The 24,992-nt window shown below is 67.1% G+C and overlaps 1 protein-coding gene across 1 annotated transcript; it reads right to left on the bottom strand.

The window, feature by feature from the left end:
• Positions 1–1,140: 1,140 nt before the first annotated feature.
• On the bottom strand, positions 1,141–24,599 carry GLRA1 (glycine receptor alpha 1). The gene is made up of 9 exons (XM_004611494.2): positions 23,833–24,599; positions 13,527–13,654; positions 12,766–12,833; positions 7,441–7,664; positions 6,931–7,013; positions 6,668–6,805; positions 6,368–6,582; positions 6,054–6,200; positions 1,141–5,254 (listed from the first exon to the last, which is right to left on the bottom strand). Exons 1-9 carry the CDS (start codon positions 23,886–23,888, stop codon positions 4,970–4,972), a joined length of 1,344 nt encoding a protein of 447 aa, XP_004611551.1. The 5' UTR covers positions 23,889–24,599; the 3' UTR covers positions 1,141–4,969.
• Between the last annotated feature and the right edge of the window lie 393 nt (positions 24,600–24,992).

Genomic DNA, 24,992 nt, shown 5'->3' with positions numbered 1-24,992 from the left:
GTTTGCTCGAGTAGGGGCTTGGGCTGGCAGTGGCGGGGGCGGGACCCTGACCCTGCAGGGGAAAAGCCGGTCACTGCGTGTCGGCACTCAGCCGGACAGCCTCATTCTCACTGCCTGTGTGCGTGTTTCTCAGAGCTCAGCCGCTTGGGGCCTCAGAGGGGTGCGGCCGCCCTGGGAGCAAACCCAGCTGCCCCCGCCCCTCCCACCCTCCCCCTCCTGCTGCTCCTCGCGGCAGCACGAGGGCTGTTGGCAGCAACGCGCTCAGGGCTCTTTCCGTGTATTCAAAGCCGCTGGCAGGAAGCAGCCTGGAGGTGGCCAATCGGGAGGTGCCTGCCCTGCGCTGGGCCCGGTGGGCAGCGGGGCCCTGGCCTCTGCGGGGCCGAGTGGGACTGCTGCGGGCAGAAGCGTCCGTCTGCCCACCCGCGTGCCCTTGGTCCGCCCACGCGCCGGCCAGAGCTTGTTCTGCTGAGGCGTGCAGGGCCAGGGCCGAGCAGCCCTCTGGGGGGTGTGGCCAGAGTCGCAAGTGAGACTCGAGTTCCTTGGCATTGCCCCTGGCTCCGACGTCCTCGCCTCACCAGCCGGGCGTGTGCCAGATGTACCCACGGAGCTGCTCGGGCCCTCTGGAGCCCCGGACAGCTGCAGAGGCACAGTGCAGGGGTCAAGGGGCAGGGCCCAGCCTCTCCTGCAGGGACATGCAGGCCCTCGGTTTCCCTGTAGGTGCCAGCTTGGGTTTCCCTCCGCCCCTCCCTCCGCTCCCCTGCGCACCTCCACCCTCCCCCAGCCCTGGGGTCCCCTGCAGCTCGGCCGTGGGCTATGCGAACCCGTCTCAGCTGCACTGGCCTCTCTGGAAGCTCTGTTCAGGCATTGTTGGGGGCACTTAGGAGCTCGGTGTAGCGCCAGGCTAGCCCCGCCTTGGCCCCGGTGCTCTGGCCACGCCCGGGATCAGGCCGCAGTGTGCAGCCCTCTTGCTGGGGTTGGCTGGGGTCTCCCCGACGGCAGATTTCTCTGTCTCGGGTAGACTTCCGGGAGCAGTGGCAGCCCTTCAGTTCCCTCGGACGGGGTCAGGTTGGGGCAACCCCAGGAAGGGCCCGGAAACCGCCCGCCCCGCCCGCGGACCAGCACGGAATCAGTTCGTATATGGGTGGTTCAATAAATATATCTTTATATACATGTGTCACAGAAATTTTACATTCCGTCTTCAAACTGCAGAAATAGATTTTTTTTTTTACAAGCCAAAAATAACTGCCATAACTTTGGCTCCATGCAAAAAAGGGGTCGAGGGAGGCCCAGGGCGATGGTGAGAGGAGGGGACCCGTGAGGGGCAGACGGCCTTCAGCCTTCGCATGAGTGTCGTGTGGACGTTTCCGGAGGACAGGGCTGGCCTCGGCTCCCTGGCCCAGCGCGCGGCCTTCCCACCTGGGGCGTTGCGGGCAGGCTCTCGAGGTGCCCACGACTTGGGGTTGGACGAGTGACGGGTCCCGGGTCTGCGGAGGCCCCGGAGCCACCCCCTGCCCCGAGCACAGGAGTCGGCACACATGTCCCAGAAGGAAGGGGAGGCGGGATCAGTGTGGGGCTTGCCTTCCTGCCTCAGCCTCCCCTCTGCAACCCCCCACCCCGCCCCGTGGACAGCATCGGTGTTGAGGGCTGACCCCCTGCTGGCCCTAGGCCTGCGGGCACACGCTGCGGGTGCCTCCCAAGAGGAGCATGTTGGCACAGTGCATACCATGGGTGGCTGGCAATGCAGCTGGTACATGCCACGGTTGGCGTGTACCACAGCTGGCACGTACCACGGTTGGCATGTACCACAGCTGGCACGTACCATGGCTGGTGCATACCACAGCTGGCACATACCACGGCTGGCGCGTGCCATGGTTGGTGCGTACCACGGCTAGCATGTGCCATAGTTGGTGCGTACCATGGCTGGCGTGTGCCATGGTTGGTGCGTACATGGCTGGCGTGTGCCACAGTTGGTGTGTGCCACAGTTGGCACGTGCCACGGCTGGCGTGTACCATGGTTGGTGCGTACATGGCTGGCGTGTGCCACAGTTGGTGTGTAGCACAGTTGGCACGTGCCACGGCTGGCGTGTATCCAGATGTGGCTTCACAGACCTCAGCAAGCGCAGCAGCATGTTTCCAACAGGACGTGTTTGAACTTCGGCGTCAGCACAGGGGGCGTCCCCAGGGGCCAGTGCTGCCGAGGTCTGGGCCGGCCCTGCCACTGTCCGGGCTGTGCTCTGGCTTCGAGTGGCCGCGTCTCCCAGGCAGCTCTGTACCCCGCGGCTCTGGCCACGCCATCTGGTGTCCTGGCTGGGCCGCGGGACATGGGCACCTGCGCACGGACGAGGCCGGGGCGGGGGGCATGTGGCGTGGCAGGGCCAGGATCATGCGGGGACGCCCCTGAGGTAGACTCAGGCCGAGTGGGAGCGGGCGAGATGGGCGGCTCGTGAGCACCAGTGTCAGGGTCGGGGCTGTCGGGGGCGCGGCCCTCGGGGACACGGTGGTCTTGGTTCTCAGCCCACGGGACTGTCCTGGTCCCACTGCAGAGACTTGGGCTGGGAGGGGACGGTCACTCGCCCTCGCCTGTCCGAGAGGGGGCGCAGGGGACCCGGCTGCAGGGAGGTGGGCTGGCCGTCCTCGTGGGAAGCCGAGCTCGAGGTAGCCCCCGTGTCCCTGAGGCGGCCGGCTCGTCCCGCCCTTGGTCCTTTGGCCATCTGCTGTGGTGGGCGGCCGTCAGCACCCCCGCCCAGCCCCACAGGGTGGCCGCCCAGGGCCTGCCGGACTCGCTCACGCCACATGCCCCCAGCTGCCTGTGGCAGGTCCCCGCGCTGACCCCGGGGGCCCGGCTCAGAGCCCAGCGTGGGCCAGCCCGGGGCAGGCCCGGGGGCAGCGGCGGCAGGTTCTGGGGGACCGACTGGACTTCCTGCCGGGCCTGGGGTCTGGGCCGTCGCGCCCCTGAGCCTGCATGGGGGGTCGGAGCTCCCGCAGCTCAGTCAGACGTGGCCCCTGTGTCTGGGCCCCTTGGCAGCAGCTTCGTCCCAGCACAACTGAGCCAGATGCCCCAGCGGTGGTGGGAGGGACAGGGCGTCTCTCTGTCTGTCTGCGCCTCGCAGCTCCGGGGTTAGAACCAGCCACGTGTGTCAGACCCACAGATCCCAGAAGTCCCTGGGCAGCTGTGGAAGGCCCGAGGGACAGGCACTGGCTCTCGGTCCCGACGTCCAGCACTGGCCGGACAGGACCCCTCGGGGCTCAGAGGCGGCTCCTGCAGGGCAGCGGGGGCTGCTGGAGGGGCCCCTGGAGCCGTCGGGCGCAGGCGATGGTGCGGCTGGGCGGGAGCGGGCAGGGGCCCTCTGGACATTTGCAGTTGGGGCAGCTGGTGTGTCCGGCTGCAGGCCCACCCTGGCGTCCAGGTGCCTGGTGAGGTGCTGAGCACTGGAGAGTCCACTTGGGGAGCTGGGGGCCAGGGACACTTTGTGGGCTCCGGCCGGCCGGCGGTGGGCGAGTGTGGGGGTGCTGGGCGGGGCCAGAGCGGCGTCCGGTGGGGGCAGGGGAGGAGCCGGTGCTTCGCGGAGGGCAGCCTGGCCGGAAGCTGGAGGCCGGGGCGGAGCCTCGGCGGAGGTGAGCTGGGCCGGCCCCAAGAGGACCTGCGGACCCGAGTCCACGTGGCGATGCACGTGATGGTCGGGGAGGCGGGGGCGGAGAGCAGGGGGCAGCGGGTCCCCAGGAGGTGCCGCACATGCAGGGCTCTGCTGCTGGCTCAGCCGTGGCCGCCCCCTGGGCCTGCGCCTGCTGGCACAGCGTGAGGACGGACGTGGCTGCTTGTCTCGGGGCTCAGAGGAGGAAGCAGCCTGGTGGGACGGTGGGAGTCGCCTCCCACTGGTCGGGGGCTGGGGGCAGCAGCAGCCCCCAGCCTGTGGCCCCTGGCTTCCCAGCAGGCGGTCGGGCGCATGCTGGCTCGGCCGCAGTGGAGGGCGGTCACTGGTGGGCCGCGGGTCTGTCTCCTGCTGCTCGGGGGGCTGGCGGGCGGCTCGGGCGTCCCCGTGTCCCCGGCTGTGCCCCCTCGCTCGGGACGGGGCAGCCTCCAGGGAGAGGGCGGCCGCGTGCTCCCAGTGCTGCAGGTCACCCCTCCCGGGGCCCTCCTGCCTGTGGGCCCCGCCATGCTCTTTCCTGCCCGCGGGCTCGCTCTGATGACCCGCGGGAGGAGGGAACCACGGCTTGCACGCTGTGGCACGGCTCCCTCCCGAGGGCATCTGGGGAGAGCGGTGGGCTGGGAGAACCTTCCAGAACCTCGTCCCCACCCCCAGCTCCCCTCTCTCCTGCCCTTGGACATGACGCCTGGCCAGCACTCACTCCACTGCTGCCTGCCTCTACCTGCTACCTCTCTGCCTGCCCCTGTCTCTGCCTGCTGTCTCTCTGTCTCTCTGTCTCTCTGTCCGTCTCTGCCCGTCTCTGCCCGACTGCCTGTCTCTGTCGGCTGTCTTTGCCTGTCTCTGCCTATCTCTGCTGCTGTCTCTCTTCCTGCCCTGTCCCCTCCCTCTGAGCGATGCGTCACTTGCACCCTGGGCACGTCTCCTGCCACCTCTCGAACACTCCCCCTTGCAGTTCTAAGAAATTCTCCAAAAAATAGACATTTGAAAAAGTGCATCCGTGTATACTCTACCTGCATATTGTCTGGTTATTACTTCTCCTGACCGTAAAAAAGATTGCATATCGCCCGTCATCGTGAGGACCTGGGGGGGGGGCGGTGCAAGCAGCTGCGTGGGCACTCGGTGGGAGGGCCCGGGCACGGACCCCACCCCCTCCCCTGCTGCCCGGCCCCCGCCCTTGCCCGTGCCCACCAAGGGGACGTGGAGGCGCGCGTCGGGTGGGGTCGGAAGCGGGTGACGCCGCAGCCAAGCAAGCTCGGGTGGGCGGGGGCCCGGGCGGGGCGGGGCCAAGCAGGTGGGTGCGCCCAGCCCCCGCGCCGCGCCTGTCACTGGTTGTGCACGTCCTCCCGGCGCACGATCTTGTAGATGATCCAGTAGAACATGTTGAAGATGAGGAAGGCCATGGGGAAGCCGATGCGCGACACCTTGTCGATCTTCTTGGCCCGCTGGATGAAGAGCTTGCGCATCTCCTCGGGGGTCTTGGAGGGGGCCGGCGGGTTGGCGGAGCTGCTGTTGGGGCCCTTCACCGAGATGCCGTCCTTGGCCTGCAGGCACGCGGGGCCCATCCCGTAGGCCGAGAAGTGGAAGCGGCCCTCCCCGGCCTCCTCCTCCTGCAACACAGCACCGCGTGTGTGCCCGCGCGCTGGGCATGTCCCCAGCTGGCCCAGCTCCCTCCTGCCCCGCCCCCTTTTGGGGCAGTGGCTCTGCAGGGCTGGGCCGCCCCCGCCCCGGACACAGGCCCTCCTGCCACAGCCTGCCCTGGGCTCTGGGAGGCTTCGGGGCAGTCAGAAGCGGGGGTGGGGGTGCGCGTGCGTGTGTGTGTGCATGTGTGCGTATGTGGGAATGTGTGCGTGCACATGTGTGTATGTGCATGATGTGTGTGCGTGTGTGCATGTGTGTATGTGGGAATGTATGCGCACATGTGTGCGCACATGTGTGCATGTGTATGTGCATGTGTGCGTGTGTTCATGTGTGTGCATGTGCATGCGTGTGTGCGTGCATGTGTGATGTGCACTGACAGCAGGACCTGCAGTTCCCCTTCTCCCCAGCAGGCGGCAGGGCATGGCCAGGCTGGCGCCTCCAGAGGGCCTGGGGGTGCCAGGACTTTGCCGGCTGAGGAGAGGCCCAGCCTGGGCACCGGGGGCACCGCGAGCACCGAGCTCAGCCCTGGCCCCTGGTTTGGCTCTGGCTTGGGGCTTCACCCGGCAGTGCCCAGGGGGACAGTCGGTGCTGGGGACCGAGCCCGAACCTGGTGTGGCCGGGGGTGCTGGCCGCTGGGACCCCCAGCCGTGATCTGCAGAGCCTGCAGCCCCGGAGAGAGGGGTGCCCCCGCCCCCAGCCCTGCCCCCGCCCGCTCCCCCTACTGGGCGGCCCTCCCCGGCCCTTCCCCGCCAGGCCCCTCCCCTGGACCTTGTGGTGCCTCCTCTTCCTCCGGAAACGCAGCAGTTCCTTGTGCTGTCGGGACACGAAGTTGACGGCCGCGTACTCGAGCAGGGCCGAGAAGACGAAGAGCAGACACACGGCCATCCAGATGTCGATGGCCTTCACGTAGGACACCTGGGGGCAGGCCGCAGCATGCTGGGTGGGGCTCGGCTCCTCCCGGGCCCCCTCCCGGGCCCCACGCCCCCCTGGACCCCACGCCCCCTCCCTCCTCCCGCCAGGCCTGCCCCCACCCCATCTCTCAGGCCCCACACCGCCCGCCCCCCCGGCCGAGCCAGGGCTACCTTGGGCAGGGAGGCGCGGGAGCCAGAGCTCTGCGTGGTCATGGTGAGCACGGTGGTGATGCCCAGCCCCACGCGCGCGGGTGCGGCGTCCATGTTGATCCAGAAGGAGATCCAGGAGAGGATGACGATGAGCAGGCTGGGGATGTACATCTGGATCAGGTAGTAGCCCATCTGCCGCTCCAGGTGGAAGCGCGCCTCGATGCACGTGAACTTCCCTGCAGGGCGGCCGGGCTTAGGGCTGCGGGGACACGGTGCCCCCTCCCGGCCGCCCGCCCCGGGACCGCCCACTGCGGGACCCACCCGTGTTGTAGTGCTTGGTGCAGTAGCGCAGGTCCTTCTCCTCCTTGAGGATGAACTGGGGCAGCGTGAGCCCGTCGGCCACCTGCACGGCCCCCTGCTCCTGCCACTCGAAGATCAGGTCGTTCATGGTGTAGCCGACTGCGGGGGCGGGGGCATCAGTGCCGGCCTCCACACGGCCCACTCGGCCAGCCCGCCCCGCCCCCTGCCCCCGGACCTGCCCTGACACCCCCGCGCGGCCCCCTTGGCGGGGGTCAGGGACTCACAGCTCTCGAGCTGCATGATGCACGTCTGCACGTCCATGGGGAAGTTCTTCAGGTCCATGGGGCAGGCCAGCGTCAGTGTGATTCTGCAAGTGAGGCACGGTCGGTCGGCAAGCGCTCTGGCCACCCTGCTGCTGGCAGGCCCGGCCACTCGTGCCAGGAGCCGCGGGCACAGCGGCGCTCACCGATGCCATGGAGCGCGTCCAGCCCTGACTGCCCGCCGGACACTGTGGGCGAGTCCAGCCCTGCCCATCCACCCACCGGTCGCCGTGGGCACGTCCAGCCCTGTCCACCTGCCGGACACTGTAGGCATGTCCAGCCCTGCCCGCCCGCCGGACACTTGGCGCGTCCAGCCTTGCCCGTCCACCCACCGGTCGCCGTGGGCGCGTCCAGCCTGCCCGCGCACTGGACACTGTAGGCGCGTCTAGCCCTACCCGCTTGCCAGACACTGTAGGCGCATCCAGCCCTGCCCGCCCGCCGGACACTGTGGGCACGTCCAGCCCGCCCGCCCACCGGATGCTGTAGAGCACGTTCCCGTTGCGCGAGATGCGCAGCAGCTTGTTGTCGGTGGTGATCTCATGGAAGTGCGCCCCCTTCTCGTTGGCGAAGAACAGGTCAGGCTTCCAGATGGAGTCCAGCATGGAGGGGTCCAGGTCCAGCGAGTCGTCGGGGTACTCGTTGTAGGCCAGCCGGGGGTCGTTCCACTGCTGCCGCAGGAAGATGTTCACCCTGTAGTCCTGGGGACACAGCGCCGCGTCGGGGGGCCGTGCCGGCTCGAGCAGCCCCCCGGTCTCCGGCCCCGGGCAGTGCCCGTCCTGCCCTGCCCACTGCTGCACCAGGCAGGGACGCCCGCAGCCTCTGGGCTAGTGGCAGCGTCCAGCCGAGGGCAGGGCAGGGGCTGGCCTGGCAGGGTGGAGTGGGCCAGGAGGAGGGTCCAAGCGTGCCCCCAGGAGAGGAGGCGTGAGTCTGGCCGGGGTACGGTTGTCCTGCTGGTGTGTGCACATGCGTGTGGACGCTCCTGCAGACGTGAAGTGGAGGGAGCTGAGCCATTCTGAAATCGGTTTATTCCTGGGCCCGAATTTGTGCTGCTCCAGGATCTTCTGTCCCCTCCCTCAACTGTCCCCTCAACTGTCCCCTCTCCCAACTGTCCCCTATCCCAACTGTCCCCTCTCTCCACTGTCCCCTCTCCCAACTGTCACCTCTCCCAACTGTCCCCTCTCTCCACTGTCACCTCCCTCAACTGTCCCCTCTCCCAACTGTCCCCTCTCTCCACTGTCACCTCCCTCAACTGTCCCCTCTCCCAACTGTCCCCTCTCTCAACTGTCACCTCCCTCAACTGTCCCCTCTCCCAACTGTCACCTCTCCCAACTGTCCCCTCTCTCAACTGTCACCTCCCTCAACTGTCCCCTCTCCCAACTGTCCCCTCTCTCAACTGTCACCTCCCTCAACTGTCCCCTCTCCCAACTGTCCCCTCTCCCAACTGTCCCCTCTCCCAACTGTCACCTCTCCCAACTGTCCCCTCCCTCAACTGTCCCCTCTCCCAACTGTCCCCTCTCCCAACTGTCCCCTCTCCACTGTCATCTCTCTCAACAGTCTCTCTTTCTCGCTTTCTCTCTCTCCTTGTTTTGACTTTATCTTGTGGCCGGGTTACTCCTGGCTCTGCACTCAGGCGTCACTCCTGGCTGTGCTTGGGGGGACCCTATGGGATGCCGGGGATCGAGCCCTGGTTGGCCGCACAAGGCAGACACCCAACGCGCTGCAGTAGCTCTTGGGCTCCTCCTTCCCTTTCGCTTTTCCTCCTCCTGCCTCCCTCCTCCCTCAGTCCCACTTCTGCTTTTTGGGTCACACCTGGCGATGCACAGGGGTCACTCCTGGCTCTGCACTCAGGAATTACCCCTGACAGTGCTCAGAGGATGCTGGGAATCGAACCCGGGTCGGCTGCGTGCAAGGCAAACGCCCTACCCGCTGTGCTATCGCTCCAGCCCCTCAGTCCCGCCTCTGGCTGTGCTCAGGGATCACCCTGGCGGGGCCCTGGGGAGCCTGTGGGTGTGACCAGGACGGAACCCGGGTCAGCCACACGCAGGGCCAATGCCCTCCCCACTGTGGGGACCCCTTCTGCGCGGGCTCAGGCGGGCTCCCCAGACGCTGGGCCACGGGGCTGCAGCTCAGGCCAGCTCAGGGCTGCCGTCTGCGTCTGCGCCCCCCTAGTGTGCGCCTGGGCCCCCCCAGGCTTCCTCTCAGGTGCCTCAAGGGTGTCCCTGTCTGGGCTCGGGGGTCGGGCCGAGACCCGCTTTGCTGCTGGGCTGTGGGGGACGAGCCTGGGTCGGGGACAGTGGGGGAGCCGTCGCCCGCACGGGTCGATGGAGCAGCCGCGAGCAGTGCGGCGTTTGCTGACTGAGCCAAGCACGCAAGTTGGGTCTGTCAGACAGGCCGGGCCCCTGTCAGCTGGGGGCGCTGCTGTCTGTGGCCCCACAGCCTGGGCCAGGGGCCAGGGGCTGGGGGTGGCGGTTCCATCTGGGGGCCGGGGGCTCCCGTCCTGCCTGGTCTGAGGGCGGGGAGCGGGGTGGGAGCAGCGGATCCTGCTGTGCAGCCCTGAGGGGGCCTGTGGGAGCCGGGGAGCAGGGGCTGGTCTCCAGGTAACTCAGCTTCCGCCAGGGAGGGGGGCTCACCCCGGAGAGCCCTGGCCTCGGGGACCAGCCCCCATCGGGGTGTCTCTGATGTCCATGCGGGCTCAGCTGGGAGATGAGGGACAGCTGAGGCACTGAGGCCTGTGTCCCCCTCTCAGTCTCTGCCCTCTGGGCCACCATGGCCACAGGGCAAGCCCAGGGCTGAGCACAGGCTTCGGGCCAGGGGACCCTTCCCCATGACCACGTGCCTTAGAATAAGGGGCAGGTGGGGAGACATAAGGGGCTGAAGGGCTGGGGTACCTGTGAGGCGTGTGTGTGTGTGTGTGTGTGTGTATGAGGGGGATCTATGTAGGGGCAGGGGTCTGTGAGGGGTGTCTGTGACGAGGTGTCTGAGGGGCAGGGTGTCTCTGAGGGGAAGGGTGGTCTGTGAGGGGCAAGGTGTCTGTGAGGGACAGGGTGTCTCTGAGGGGTGTCTGTGAGGGGTGTCTGTGAGGGGTGGAGTGTCTGTGAGGGGCAGGGTGTCTCTGAGGGGTGTCTGTGAGGGGCAGGGTGTCTGTGAGGGGTAGGGTGTCTGTGAGGGGTATCTGTAAGGGGTGGAGTATCTGTGAGGATCAGGGTATCTGTGAGGGGTGTCTGTGAGGGGCGGGGTGTCTGTGAGGGGTGGAGTGTCTGTGAGGATCAGGGTGTCTGTGAGGGGCAGGGTGTCTGTGAGGGGTGTCTGTGAGGGGCAGGGTGTCTGTGAGGGGTGTCTGTGAGGGGCAGGGTGTCTGTGAGGATCAGGGTGTCTGTGAGGGGCAGGGTGTCTGTGAGGGGTGTCTGTGAGGGGAGGGTGTCTGTGAGGGGAGGGTGTCTGTGAGGATCAGGGTGTCTGTGAGGGGTGTCTGTGAGGGGCAGGGTGTCTGTGAGGGGTGGAGTGTCTGTGAGGATCAGGGTGTCTGTGAGGGGCAGGGTGTCTGTGAGGATAAGGGTGTCTGTGAGGGGCAGGGTGTCTGTGAGGGGTGTCTGTGAGGGGCAGGGTGTCTGTGAGGGGTGTCTGTGAGGGGCAGGGTGTCTGTGAGGATCAGGGTGTCTGTGAGGGGCAGGGTGTCTGTGAGGGGTGTCTGTGAGGGGAGGGTGTCTGTGAGGGGAGGGTGTCTGTGAGGATCAGGGTGTCTGTGAGGGGTGTCTGTGAGGGGCAGGGTGTCTGTGAGGGGTGGAGTGTCTGTGAGGATCAGGGTGTCTGTGAGGGGCAGGGTGTCTGTGAGGATAAGGGTGTCTGTGAGGGGCAGGGTGTCTGTGAGGGGTGTCTGGGGACTGGGGTTCTGGTACATCCCCAGCTCTGCTCTGTATCCACGACTGTGTGAGGGGTAAAGTGGGTTCTTCTCAGCGTGGACCCTGAGCTCCGTGTCATCCCCTGGATCGCGGCTGTGCAGCAGGAGCTTGGCTGAGGAGACACAGCCCCTCTGAACCGGGTCCTGTTCCTGTCCCTGTGTGACTTTTTTCCCTGCCGTGCTGTGGGTTCGGGCCCCACAGGGACATCTGACTCCTCAGGACCTGTGAGAACATGGTCTTGAGGGACGTGGGTCCTCTGTGCGCCGGCCCAGGTTACCGCATACACACACACAGATGCACACACACTCACATGGACACACGCACAGACTCACAGACAGAGACACAGACAAGACACAGAAACACACAGACACAGACACACAGACTCACCGTTACACATACACAAACACAGATGCACACAGATTCATACACACATATTCAGACACACACGACTCACAGAGACTCATAGAGACTCAGACACAGATGCACAGACTCACAGACACAGACTCACAGATACACACAGACTCAGACACATGGACTCACACACAGACACACACACTTACAGACACACACACAGTCTCAGACACACGCAGACTCACAGACACCCAGACTCACAGACACACACAGACTCACAGACACACGCAGACTCACAGACACACACAGGTTCACAGACAAGCGACTGTCAGACACACCCACATACTCTGTCGCTCAGGAGTTGCCGCGCATCCTCGATGGACTCAGACACAGATGCACAGACTCATAGACACAGACTCACAGATACACACAGACTCAGACACCTGGACTCACACACAGACACACACACTTACAGACACACACACACACCCAGACTCACAGACACCCAGACTCACAGACACACACAGACTCACAGACACACACAGACTCACAGACACACACAGACTCGCAGACTCACAGACACGCGACTGTCAGACACACCCGCACACTCTGTTGCTCAGGAGTTGCCACGCATCCTCGATGGCCGCAGCGCGGGCACACACAGCTGGCCCTTCCCGGCCAGGCACACACCTCCCACACTTACCTCGCCCACGACACAGCGCACTCGCTCTGCGGTGCCACGTGCGTCCGTGCCACGCAGCTGCGCGCACACAGCCACACTCGCTCACGGCACACGGCACCTGCAACCACAGAAACACGCGTGCTCGCCTCCTCCTGCAGGCCTCGCGTCTGCACACACAGCCACAGCTCACACGAGTGCACGCACAGGTGGGGGATGCTGGCGGCCTCAGACCCCAGGCGCCCTGCCCTGGCCCTCCCGTGCCCGCTGCCGCCCTGACGCGGTTCCTGAGCAGCCCGCGGGGCACTCGCCGTTTTCCGAGCTGATGCTTTGAGTCCAGCCTGGGAAGCTGCAGGCCCGGCATGAAGGGGGCGTGTTCTGTGCGGGTAGGGTGCAGGGTGGCACGGCCCCCTGCTGCGTGAGATGAAGGTGGGCTGGCGGCCCCGCCCCCCCCCCCAGCGGGCTCCCCTCCGCACCGCACCTCGGGGCACTTGCTGTCAGGTAAGGGCTGCGGAACCGGGCAGTGAAGTGCCCAGCGTCCGGCAGAAGCGCTGGTGCCGCACCTGCTCCTCGCAGAAAGGGGGCGGAGGAGGAGCCCTGAGAGGCGGGTGGGGCCCTAATCCCTCTCTGCGCCCTGTCCACGGGGCGAGCGCCAGCCCCACTCCTCTCCGGGGCCTGTGCCTGAGCTTGTGACTGGAACTGTCAGCCAGTGACGGAGCCCTGGGGCCCGTCTGGCTCTTGGGGGCCCCCTGGGGGTGGGTGTGTGCCTGGCAGCACCTGAGCCCCTGCGCCTCTCCCTGTTCCCGACACTGACCGGGACAGGGGGGTCCCTTGCGGCCCTGGGGCAGCAGAGGGGCGGGGGGCACTCACCATGGTGGTCTCGGCGATGGAGCCAAAACTGTTGATGAAGATGTTGCAGCTGACGTTCACGGGGGGCCCTGCAGGGGAGACGCTCGCTTAGCTGCAGCCCACCGTGCCCGGCCCGGCCGCCCGCAGCTGACGGGCCCTCAGCCGCCCCACTTGGGGCCAGCCTGGGAACCACAGCGCAGCTCGGGCCTGGGGCGGAGGGACTGGGTGCGGGTGCTGGTGGGCACCTCCCGGGCCTGGCGGTCAAGCCTGCCCTCTCCTTGCCAGGGCCCTCAGAGCCAGAGCTCAGGGGCGTGCACACTGCCCCATCTGTCTGTCTGTCTGTCTGTCCATCTGGGCCGCCACTGCACACAGCTCCTTGGCTGAGGGATGAGGGGCCCCTAACCGTGGCCCCGTGTCTGGGCAGGGGCCGCCGAGTCCAGGTTTGCTCCTTGCCCAGTGGAGCATCAGGTAGGCTTGGGTGAGCGAGGTCATGGCCGGGGGAGGTCACAGGGCAGTGAGGGATGGAGAGGTCAGCCCCGGGCTTTGCCCGAGCTGGCCAGGGAGCAGCGGGCTGGACGCAGGGGCAGGGAAGGCTGGCCGGGGGCTGTGCCGGTGCCTGGCCCCGCGCTCTCTCGCCTGTGCTTAGTTCTCGGCCCCCCGGTGGTGCCCAGGGCTCCCTCTGGGCTCCTCCCATACGGGGCGCCAGGGATGGAACCCGGGCTGGCCGAGTGCAAGGCAGACGCCCCCTGCCCGCTGTGCTACCGCCCCGGCCCCAGCCCTACCTTTAAAGTTGGGCCTGATCCGGGCATCATACCCCGACGTCCGTCCCATGAGCTTGTCCAGGAAGTCCGAGGGCGACATGGCCTTGGGCGTCGAGCGCGCGGCGTCCGCCTCTATGGAGGCCGCCAGGCTGTGGGGAGGAGGGCGGTGGGAGCCGTGCCCACCCTGCTTTCTTGTCCCCAAGGCTGGGCCCAGACGATCGTGCCCAGAGCGGCCCCTCTGGCTCCTCCCTCGGGTCCCCAGGGAGAACAGCTGGGAGGTGCTGAGGCGAATGGCTCGCTCAACTGCCTCTGCCGCTGCCACGGGGAAACCGAGGCATGCCGTGGCGCAGCAGCAGGCTCAAGCCACTGCAACAGCACTTCTCCTCAGCCCTGCCCCGGCCAAGGCACCTGTCAGAGCCGGGCACGGTGGGGGATGGGCAGCCCCGGCTCTGTCTCACCGACCCCGTTCCTGGGCACTGCAGCTGGCCCAGGCTGCGGCTACCCACGGGTGCAGCTTGGAGAGAGCAGGGCTGGCTGCGGCCGGGGGTGCCCTGGGTGAGGACGGGGCACCGTGTGGTGTGTGCTGGTGTGGGAGGCATGGTGTGGGGGGCATGGTGTGGCACATCAGCCGAGTGTGCGTGAGTGTGTGCATGTGTGGGGGCGGGAGTGTGACCAGTGAGTGCATGAGAGCACGTGAAGGGATATGTGTCGTGTGCGCATGAGAGCACCTGTGTGGTTGGTGTCAGTGTGTGTGTGAGTGGGTCAGTGTGTGTGAGTGGGTTAGTGTGTGTGTCTGTGTGTGTGAGTGGGCCACTGTGTTGTGTGTCAGTGTGTGTGTGGGTGGGTTAGTGCGTGTAAGTGGGTTAGTGTGTGTGTCTGTGTGTGTGAGTGGGCCACTGTGTTGTGAGTGTGTCAGTGTATGTGTGTGTGAGTGGGTTAGTGTGTTTCTGTGTATGTGAGTGGGTCAGTGTGTGGGTCTGTGTGTGTGAGTGGGCCACTGTGTTGTGTGTCAGTGTGTGGGTGGGTTAGTGCGTGTAAGTGGGTTAGTGTGTGTGTCTGTGTGTGTGAGTGGGCCACTGTGTTGTGAGTGTGTCAGTGTATGTGTGTGTGAGTGGGTTAGTGTGTTTCTGTGTATGTGAGTGGGTCAGTGTGTGGGTCTGTGTGTGTGAGTGGGCCACTGTGTTGTGTGTCAGTGTGTGGGTGGGTTAGTGCGTGTAAGTGGGTTAGTGTGTGTGTCTGTGTGTGTGAGTGGGCCACTGTGTTGTGAGTGTGTCAGTGTATGTGTGTGTGAGTGGGTTAGTGTGTTTCTGTGTATGTGAGTGGGTCAGTGTGTGGGTCTGTGTGTACGAGTGGGTCAGTGTGTGTGTGGCTCTGAGTGTGAGTGTGTGAAAGTGAGTCAGTGTGAGAGTATGAGCATGTGAGGATCTGAGTGTGAGAGTGGGTCAGTGTGTGAGAGTGTGAGTGGGTCACTGTTTCAGTGTGTGTGAACGTATGAGAGTGAGTCAGTGTGTGTATAAGGATCTGAGTGTGAGAGTGGCTCAGTGTGAACACCAGTGAATGTGTGTGTAACAGGGGAGTCATCAGAGTGTGTGTGGAAGTGGGTCCGTGTGAGAGTGTGTTTGTGAGAATCTGAGTGTGTGACAGTGGGTCAGTGTGAAAGTGGGTCTATGTGAGTGTGTGTGTGTGTGTGAGGATCTGAGTGTGAGCGAGTGGGTCAATGTGTTGTGAGGATCTGAGTGTGAGTGGGTCAGTGTGTCTGTGTGTGTGAGAGTGGGTCAGTGTAAGAGTGTCGTGTGTCTGTGAAGAAATGTGTGTTAATGGTTCAGTGTCTGTGTGAATGGGCCAGTGTGAGTGTCAGGCGTGTCTGTGAGGGTGTGAGAATGGTCAGTGTGTGTATGAGAGAAATGGGTCAGTGTGAGTATTGTGTCTATATCTGTGAGGGTGTGTGTGTGTGAATGTGAATGGGTCAGTGTGAGAGTGCCAGTGTGTGAGTCTTGAGTGTGTCTGAGAGACGGGGAGGGAAGTGGCCTGGGGCTCCTCTGTCTGACCAGGGCTGGCTGCTCCCTCGGCTGCTGTCCCCACAGTGTCCCCGGGAGCACATGTGTGTGCACACAGGCCCCCTGCCCACGCCTGCCCCCTCCGTCTGCCGGGGCTGGTGCCGGGACAGGCTGCCGGCAGTCTGGGCACCGTGGGGCTCGCTCACAGCAGCCGAGCTCTGGGGTCTCCTGCCCCCCGGAGCAAGGCGCCGTGCTGCTCTCCGGGGCCGGCCGTGCGTCCCTGGGTGCCGACGTCTGTCTGGGCCGCGCCCCACCATCTCGCTGCCGGCAGAGAGCCTCACCCTCGGAGTTGGGGTCACCGGGCGGTGGGGTGAGTGCCGGTGTCCACGAGCCCCAGAGCCAGCCCAGTCTCTCCGGCCCTGAGTGGACAGGTCCTGGCCAGCCCCCAGGCGGGGGGACGGGGCTGGCCGGTTCAGCAGTCCCTCTTGTCACCCTTGAGCAGTGCTCAGCTGGACCCAGGAAGGGGGGCTGGCACCACAGGCCCTGGGGCTCCCCCCGGGGTGGACAGGACTCGGCAGGGCAGCCGCTGGGGCTCTGTCCGCTCCCCGCACCCGCGCCGGGAGGCCTGTCCTGGTGCTGGCCAGGGGCCTCCCGCACACCCAGCCACCTGTCCCTTCGTGACCTTTGCTTCTGAGCGCAGGAGGAGGGCAGCGTGGCTTGGCCCAGAGGGCCTGGAGGAGGGGTCTGGGCTAAGACGGGAGGGTCCGCCGGGGGAGTGCGGGAGGGAGGGGCCCGCTCAGGTCTCCAGGGCTGCCGAGGGCGCCCTGCTGACGGCGCGGGGTGGAGGGATGAGCTGAACTTGACTCCTTCAGCCTCTGCGTCCCACGTCTGACCTCAACTGCAGTCACCTGGGAACCGGGTGCAGATGGCCGGGGAGGGGTGGGGTCAGGTGGGCAGTGAGGCCAACAGCTGGCTCCCCGGCAGCTGTGGGCTGCGTTTGATTTGATTGCAGACAGGCTTAGGCTGAGCCCACATTGGGTTAATCCCCCTGTCCACCTGCTGGAGCCCCTGGGAGCCGCCCCCCTGCCCACCCTGCTGAGGAGACCAGGGGCTGGGCTCACTCCCCGTGGCCGCAGACCTGTGCCCACCAAGCCGGGCTGCAGGCCTCCAGGACCACCAGCCCCAAGGACGCAGAGCCTGTGCCCCGCCCCCCAACGCCCCACCCCCCCCACCCCCAGCAGCCTTTGCCCAGGGGCTCGCTTCCCCCTTGTGCCCCCCTCCCCTGTAGGTGCGTCTGCCATTGCTCTTCTTCCAACGGGGAAGAAGAGGTGGGGGGCGCCCGTGGGAGCTGGGGGTCGGCTTCAGCGTGGGGGGCATACACGTGGCTGTGCAGCTGTTTCGGGGGGGCCTCTCAGCCCCCGCGCAGGTGTTGTTCTGGATTTACGGGCGTGGCCGAGGCAGTCACGACAGGCTCCCATGGACGGTCCCCTCCCCGGCCGGCCAGCCCTCCCACACCTCTCAACGCATTCCCGGGCTGGGGCAGGGCTGGGGGGCGAGGTGCCGCCCTTGGGTCCCCCACCCCACCCAGGCTTGACGTCACCACTTCTGGGGCCTCCTTCTGAATGCCCGGTGGACCCCCAAAAGGAAAGTAAAAGCGGTTCCCTCAGTCAAGGCAGAGGCTGGTGGGGGTCTCCGCGCGCCCCCTGCACCCCACGTTCTACCCAGGAGGCTTGGGGCTGCCTGGGGGGTTGCACCCGGGACCCCTCACAGCCCGGGCAGTGGGCGCCTGCAGGGCGAGGAGTGGCCTGGGGCCGGGCCTGCACCCCAGCCGCCCCTCAGTACCGCGGGCACCTGGCGCCCAGTCCGGGACCTTGGGGGGTGGGCCAGGTCACCGCTGGCCTGATGTGGGCGTGGCTGTCGACGTCTGCTTACACCTGTGTCTGACGAGGGGTGCGCAGCGGACGACGGGCTCAGCGCTGATTGGCTGTGAGATGTGGGCGAAACCCTGTGGTCATGAGCCCTTAGCTCGGATTGGTTACTGGATATGGGTGGGGGCCCGGCCCACGTGGGAACTCGGCTCTGATTGGCTTTGAGTTATAGGTGGGGCTCTGTTCCCATTGGGGCTCAGCGCCGATTGGCTGCAGGGTGTGCGTGGAGCCCTGTTCGTCTGGGAGTTCATTTCTGATTGGCTGTGGGATATGGGCGGAGCCCTAGTCACCTGGAGTCCAGCGTCTATTGGCTGTGGGGTGTGGCTAGGCCCTGTTCCCACGGGGGCTCAGCTCGGATTGGCTATGAGGCGGAGCTCAGCTCGGATAGGCTGTGAGGTGTGGGTGGAACTGGGGGTGGGGGCTTAGCTCGGGTTGACTGTGGGAAGGTGGCACTTAGCTTCGATGGGCTGTGAGATGGTGGCGCTCAGCTCGGATTGGCTGTGAGGTGTGGGTGGAGCCCTGTTCCTCTGGGTCTCAGCTCGGATTGGCTGTGAGCTATGGAACTCAGCTCGGATTGGCTGTGGGGTGTGAGTCCGTCTCCTTCTCTCTCGGGCGTAGGAGGCGGGGCGCAGTGGTGCGGCTGGTGGCCGAGACCCCGCGCCCCTCAAACTGTCCCTCCGCGGGTCCTGGTGCGCGAGAGCGGCTCGGGCGTCCTGCGTGCGCCCCAGGCCCTGCAGTGGGCGGCGGGGAGCGGGCCGGCGGGCCAGGTGACTGTCGGCGCTGCCCACGGCGCTGTCCCGCGGGCAGTCCTCCCTGCTCCCGCGTTTCTGCGCGTGGTCACGCCGAGCCCGCTGGCTCCCGTCTTGGTCGCGAGCATGGCCAGCTTCTTCCCGCTCCTGCAGCCTCTCGCTCCCTGCGCCCTCGCCCAGGGCTGCACTGGCCCTGCCCGCTCGCTCCCCCGGGAGGGACGCTGCGTGCGCAGGGGGGGAGGAGGCTGCTCCATTCTGGGGGCGAGGCCAGGGCCAGTGCTGCCGTGTGGCCACCAGATTCCGCCACGCAGGGCAGAGTCCCATGTGACCAGGACAGGCCATGCAAGTGGTGCGTCTGCAGGGCAGGGCAGGGCAGGGGGCCCAGCGCTGAGATGGTCCAGCAGGTATGGGCACTTTGAGGAAGGAAGGCCGGCTGGACCCGGTCAGTCTCTGTGGGACCTCTGGTTGCAGTGTGGCCCTTGGCAGGGGGGGCGGTTTCACACTGCGTGGGCCGGGAGGACAGCCGTGGTCTGTCCGGTGTCGCTGAGGCCAGGATGGGGACCTTCTGCTTTTGTGTCCAGATCCCACAGCTGCTTCCCTTCTCAGTGAGAGGCAGACTGTCCCCTGCATCTGTGCTCATGGCACATGCATGTGTGCCCATGTGCAGCCCTGTCCCCCTGGCCCATGTGGACCTCTGGGCGGGGGTGGGGGTGGGGAGTACTGTCTCATCCTCTTGCTCCAGGGGCTGGAGGAGCCAGCATGGGGCGAGGGGCTCTGCCAGGACTGGGGAGTTGGTGGTGGTGGTGGCCTTGAGTGGTGGGGCACAGCGGCACCCACACCCTGCCTGGTCTGAGGATGGGGGGGAGGCACGGGCTGGGACGGGCAGAAGAGGGCCATCGGCAAGGATGTTGGGACAAGGTGGGGACTGAGGTCCCCGAGACCCGTCGCTCTCTCCCCTAGGGACCCCTCTCCAGGGGGCGCCTGTCTGCAGGGGAGGGGAGGATGGGCACGTGGGGGTTCTGTGGCATTGCATGGGTTTGGGGTGCTCTGCCCCGTCGCTGTCTAACCTTGAGGGCAGGTGCCTGCAGAGCTGGAGGCACGGCTGGACCGGTGTCTTCCCGACTTGGGGTGCCTGCACCCCGAGTGTGGAGGCGCTGACCTGGAGCCAGGGCACCCCTCTGAGGTGCCCTGCCATCCACCAGGGGCCCCTGGGAGTTGGGGGACGGTGGGACCAGGCCCCACTGCCACACCTCAGTGGCGGGTCCAGAGTGGCCAGGAGTCCTCCCTGCCCTCTCCTGCTCTGTGGACACTCCAGGAGCCCTGGGGGAGGGGACGGGAGCTGACCCTGGGCGGGGTGTGACTGCCCTCAGCTCCTGACAGGACAGAGCACAGCCCTGAGAGGCACAGGGGAGGGGGGGCACAGAATTGCCGAGCACTAGTCCGGGAGGCCGACACAGTGCCGACTTGGGGGGGCCCAGGGGGTCGCCCCTGCCCTCCCGCCAGGCCTTGTGCGAAGGCAGAGGCTGTGTTCCGGGTGAGAGATGGGTGTGGGCCTGGGCATGACCCTGCCCGCCTCTCTCCCCGCTGTCTCCCAGCCCCCTTCTGCAGCGCTGTGTCGCACACACATTGTCCCCCACCCCCGATCAGGGCCCCACGCGTCCCAGGGGCCCCGTGCTCCTCTGAGCATCAGGGAGCCGAGGCGGAGACGGCTGACCCAGCTGTGGTTTCTGCTGCTTTGGTGCAGCCTCAGCCCTGCCCGCACCCCTGCACCACCCCTGGGCGCGCACAGCCTGCCAGGGAGGGCGGACAGGGCTGCTCCCCGCCGCCCACCCCACGGGGCTGGTCCCCTCTCCCTGGATCTCGGTCAGCCGCGCGGTGCCCGGCATCCCTTGTCAGCGGTGATGGATGGCCCATGGGAATGGGCCGTGGGAAACGCTGTGCATGGAAGAGGCGCCTTTTGTCAGTGGAGGAGAGAGACAGGCGGGTCAGCGGGGGCACCGGGGCCCCTCCGGCCCTTGGCCCTGCCGGGGCCCTGCAGGGACAGCTGTGGGGTTCAGGCCCTGGGTAGCCGCATCAGGGCTGGCTCGTGGGGGCTGGGCAGCTGCAGTGGACGGCGGGCGATGGGTACAGCTCCTCATCATCCTTGAGCACTGCAGCGGCTCCCTGCACCCACAACCAGGAAAACTGAGGCCAAGAACAACACCCCATCCCATGGGCCACGGCTGGGGTCAGGGTTGCACATTTCCTGCCCTCCGGGCCGAGGTTTCTTTGCCCAGAGCCGCAGATGGAGAGATGGACGCCAGGGCCAGTGCCTCCCACTTCTACCCGCTGACCAGGGCGGTCATCGGTGATGCTGTGGCTCTGCATGCTGGCGTGGCCCGCCTGCGTGAGGACAGCTCTGCAGCTGGGCAGGAGAAGGGCCTGGACGCCCCTTTCAGGGAACAGCCGCCCCTCTGCTGGGCGCCTCTGCCCTCTCGCTTTCCTGGCACAGCCCCGTGGGACCCCACAGCACCTCGGGCACAGAGAGACGCAGGCACAGGGACACGGGCACAGGGACATGCTGCGTAAGGCACAGGACACAGGTACATGGGCACCGGGAATCAGGACACCGGGCACACGTCACAGTGGCCGTCACGCAGTGCAGCAGAGGCTGCAGGCCGGGCGTCCCCTGCGCCCTCGGGTGTGGCTCCATCTTTTTCGAAGTGAGGTGGCGGCAGAGGGGTCGGCTGAGGCTGACACGAGTCCCTGGAGGGAAAGGCCAGGCCAGGGCTGCGGGGACACTCTTCGTGGGGGCTGCTGTTCTGCATCCCCCCAGGGACCCCTGGCGAAACCCCTCCTGCCGTCCCTTGCCCGGAGGCGCAGCCCCTCAGGGGAGCGTGTCCCGGGGGACGGACCAGCCGCCCTTGTCTCTTCCTCTAGGTCAAGCCCCACGTGACAGGCTCTGGGGCGTGGGGAGAGGGAAGACTGGGGGTCAGAGCCCACTGTCCTGCCAGCAGGTGACGGGACCCCCAGGCACGGCCCCGGCCTTCGAGCAGGGTCTTGTCTCGGCTGGCGGGCACAGTCTCATCCCCGCTCGCACGGACGCCCCTGCTGCAAGGTCTGGGTGACCTGCAGGCCGGGCCGGGCGGCGTCTGTGGGGCCCGGGGAAGGGGGTGGTCTCTGGGGAGCCCCCAGGCTCGGGGTTCCCTCCTCACCTTTGTCCCCTGCCCTGGCCTCCCTAGGGAGCGAGCCTCCATCCACACCCCTGCACCTCGGTTGCTGCGGCACCTGGCCCCGAGGGCCTGCCGGGGACCGGGCTCTTCGCCACCCCAGGACGCCGTCGGCCCGCGTTGTCCAGCACTCAGGAAGCCAGAGAGCCCGGGGTCAACCCTTCCTGGCCGGGGCTCCTGCGGGCGCCAGCGGGTGTGCACGGCCCCCGCGCCAACGCTCTGCTCCCCAGCCCCGGGGGGAGGCACAGACAAATGAGGATTTGTCTGCTCCAGCCGTCCCTGGCCTGCGCAGTGCCCGGGACCCCGCGGGGCTCCCCCTCTGCGGGCCACTGTCCCCCGTGCTGGCCCGCACGCCCGGTGCCACGCTAGCGTCTTGCTGCTGTATGCGGCTGCGGCCCGGAGACTTTCCCGCCCCTGCTCCCGCTCGCCGCCGCACGCAGCCATCGGAGAGCTGGGGGCTCCCGCGGCACCTGTCCCCGGGGTCGGGGCTGTCTGCATGGAGCCGGCCCCCGCCGCCCAGCTCTGCCCACTCCGGCTTCTGCACGCGGCCAGGCCCAGATCCCAGCACGGCTGCACCCTCACCTATGACCCCAAGAGCCAGAGAGCAGACGCGCCCCGTGCACAAAGGCCCCTGCCGCCCGTGGCCCTTTCTGTGTGACGCATGTCCCTGCTGTCCCCACGGCCTGTGTGTGCTTCGGAGACCTCCTGTGTGCCTCAGAGGCTGCCGAGGCCCCAGCCCTGCCCGTGTCTGTGGCCATGGTGTTCCCTGAGTGCTCAGAGTCAGCCTGACCTGCCACAGACCTGAGACATGGCGGCTGGGGCTGCCTGGGGCCACCGTGTGCCCAGGGAGGGAGCCCAGGGCACTGGGCGGGCCCTGGGGAGACGGTGGTGGAAGGCAGGGCAAGGAGGCACCGCGGCAGAGGGGGCAGGAGGGGCCTGGCGCGGGCCCGGCCCCTGCACCCAGCTCTGCTGTGCCCCCGGGCATGTGGCCTGACAGGGTTGCAGATAGAGGCCTCCGAGCCCGTCCCGTGCTTGCTGCAGTCCACCGTGGTGACCGTGGGGGGACTCCGCTCTCCCGTAGGTGCTGCGGGCTGGCACTGCTTGGCCTGTGCGCCGGGAGCCCGGGACAGAGCCTGGGCAGGGCAAGGTCAGCCCTGGGTTGGGAGCTCACGCCAGGGCTGCTCAGCCAGGGGCGAGGGGGCCCCGCCTCACCCCAGGGGCCCTTAATGGCGGGGCGGGAGCGCTCACCTGAGCCCCCCGTGACCGACCTGGTCAGCAGCTCGCATGCGGGCCTGCCAATTGCACAGCACGAGCAGACAAAAGCCCCCGTCCCCCACACAGTCTCACACTCCTGCACGGTTGCGGGGGCGGGCGGGGGAGGATTTGTTGTTTTGGGTGTTGATTTAGTTGTTGGAAATGACCAGGGGTGGGATTTTCCAAGGCCTGGTAAATCCACTGTCAGGAAGGCGGAGAGGAGGGAAGGAATGATTCCTTTAGGCCGCGCGTGCGCGCGCGCGTGTGTGTGAGTGTGCATGCGTGCACGCACGCGTGGGGGGGAGTATTTCCCATGTATAGATGAATGTGCCAGGAGCCCCTCTAGAAAGGGCATGCCTCGCCCACTGCAGAGGGCCCCCTCCCCATCAGGAAGTGTGGGTTTCTCACCATTGCCCGCAGCCGACCCGGGCTTGAGGGCTGTGGGCAGGAGGACAGAAGGGGGGTGCACGCAGCCCTTGAGTCGGGGGAGACTTAAATCAGGCATGACAGGGCCAGGGTCTGCAGGACACCGGGTGAGGCTTGGGGAGGTGAGTGGGGTGCGAGGGAATGAAAGTTTGAGAAGGGAAATCCTTCCCCAGTCTGTCCTTACACAGCCGCTGTCCGCCAAGTCCCCCCCCCCCCGCAGGCCCCCGCAGACCCCAGCCCCGCTGTGAAGCAAGGGCTCAGACGGCAGGGTCCACACAACCCCGGGGGCACCCGCAGTCCCCCAAGGCAGTGGTCAGCAGCAGCAGGAGAGAGAGCCCGAGTGTGCGTGTCCGGAGCGGCAGTGGGTGATTGCAACCTCCCCCGTCACCGCTAGTTGTCATTTGGCTCCCAGACAGGGGAGCAGAGGTTTCGGCACTGCGGTTAGAGAGAATGCAGCCTAATTAAGCGAAGTAACTCCCGTCGCCCCCCTTGCGGCCTGGCCCCCTACGGGCTGCTCTGTGGGGGGGGGGCCCAGGGGGGCTGGGGCTGGGGGCGTGAGGCCAAAGGACAAGCGAGTGACAAGCGCAGCGGCCCCAGAGCGGCCCTGGGCTCAGACCTCCACGCACCAGCCAGCCAGACGTCTGCGGGGCGGGGTGCGGGCCGGCCGGGGACGGCTGTCGGCCAGGCCAGGGGCGCCGCTTGGCACCCCTCCCCCGCACCCCCGCGCCCCGCCACACCGCCCCCGCTCCCGCGTGCTGGCGTACCTGAAGAATACAATGGTCTTCCAGAGGTAGAGGCGCAGAGTATCAAAGCTGCACATTTTCCCGGGTCCTTGTGCTTTGTAGTCCACGAGTTAGGGGGGGACGGAAATGTTTCAAGTTGGCGCTTAGAAAAACCAGCCAGAGCTATTGCGAAAAGCAAAACCCCCTCCAAAAAAAAAAAACAACCCCCAAAGAAAATCCACAAGGGTCCAGCGGCGGCGGGCTCAGGAGTCCAGCCGCGCAGGGCTCGGGGTCCAGCCGCGCCGGGCTCGGGGTCCAGCCGCGGGCTCCCGGGTGGGCGGGCGCGGGGCAGGGGGCTGGACGCGGCGCTTCAGCACCTCGGAGAGCGACCGCGGGGTCCGTGCGGGCTGGACGCGGCGCTTCAGCACCTCGGAGAGCGGCCGAGCCCGGCGCCCGCTCCGGGCGGGGAGGCACGTCCGTCTGTCCGGCCGGGCAGTCCTTCCGCTGCCCCCCCCCGCTCCCACCTGCCCCCCACCTCTGCCGAGACGCCCAGCCCCGTGCCGCGCGGAGCCAGCCGCGGAGCGAGCCAAGCGCTGCAGCCGCGCGCGGGCCGGCGGGAGCTGCGCGGGGCGGCCGTCAGGCTGGCGCGTGGGGACCCGGCCCCCGGGCGCGTCCCCCGCCTGCGCGATCCCGCCTCCCCGTCCCCGCCGAGTAAGTTATGGGCGCTGCGGGGAGGCGCCCGCGGCCGGGCCGGGGGGTCCCGGGCTGCCCAGCGCGGTGGGCCCCGCGCCCGCAGCGCGCCCGGCGCGGCCCCGCGCCACACTTTGTTACTGCATTAATTTAACAAACTGGCGGCGCGGGGAGGGCTGGGGAGGGGGCGGGGAATGCGGGCCCGGGCCGGGGGAGGGGGCGGAGAGGGGGGAACCGCGGGGGAAAACTCCTCGGGAGCTTCGAACCCTCCCACTTGCGGCGCTCATTGGCCTGCGGCGGCCAGCGCGGGCGCCGTCCCCGGCCCAGCCAATGCGCGCTGGCCTCGCGCCGGGGTCCGCGCTCTCCGCGCGGGTCCCAGCTCCCCTCCGCTCTGCGGCCGGCCCGCCGCTGCCCCTGGCCCGAGCGCCCAGCGCAGGGCCGCCCGGGCGGGGCGGCGCGGGCCGAGGGGCGCCCTGAAGGCTCTTTATTAAAAAAAAATTTTTTTTTTAACC

This window comes from Sorex araneus, chromosome 2 (genome assembly GCF_027595985.1).
Source record: "Sorex araneus isolate mSorAra2 chromosome 2, mSorAra2.pri, whole genome shotgun sequence".
Classification (NCBI taxonomy): Eukaryota; Metazoa; Chordata; class Mammalia; order Eulipotyphla; family Soricidae; genus Sorex; species Sorex araneus.
Note: the sequence above shows the minus strand (reverse complement) of the source record. Positions and strands in the feature narration are given on the sequence as shown.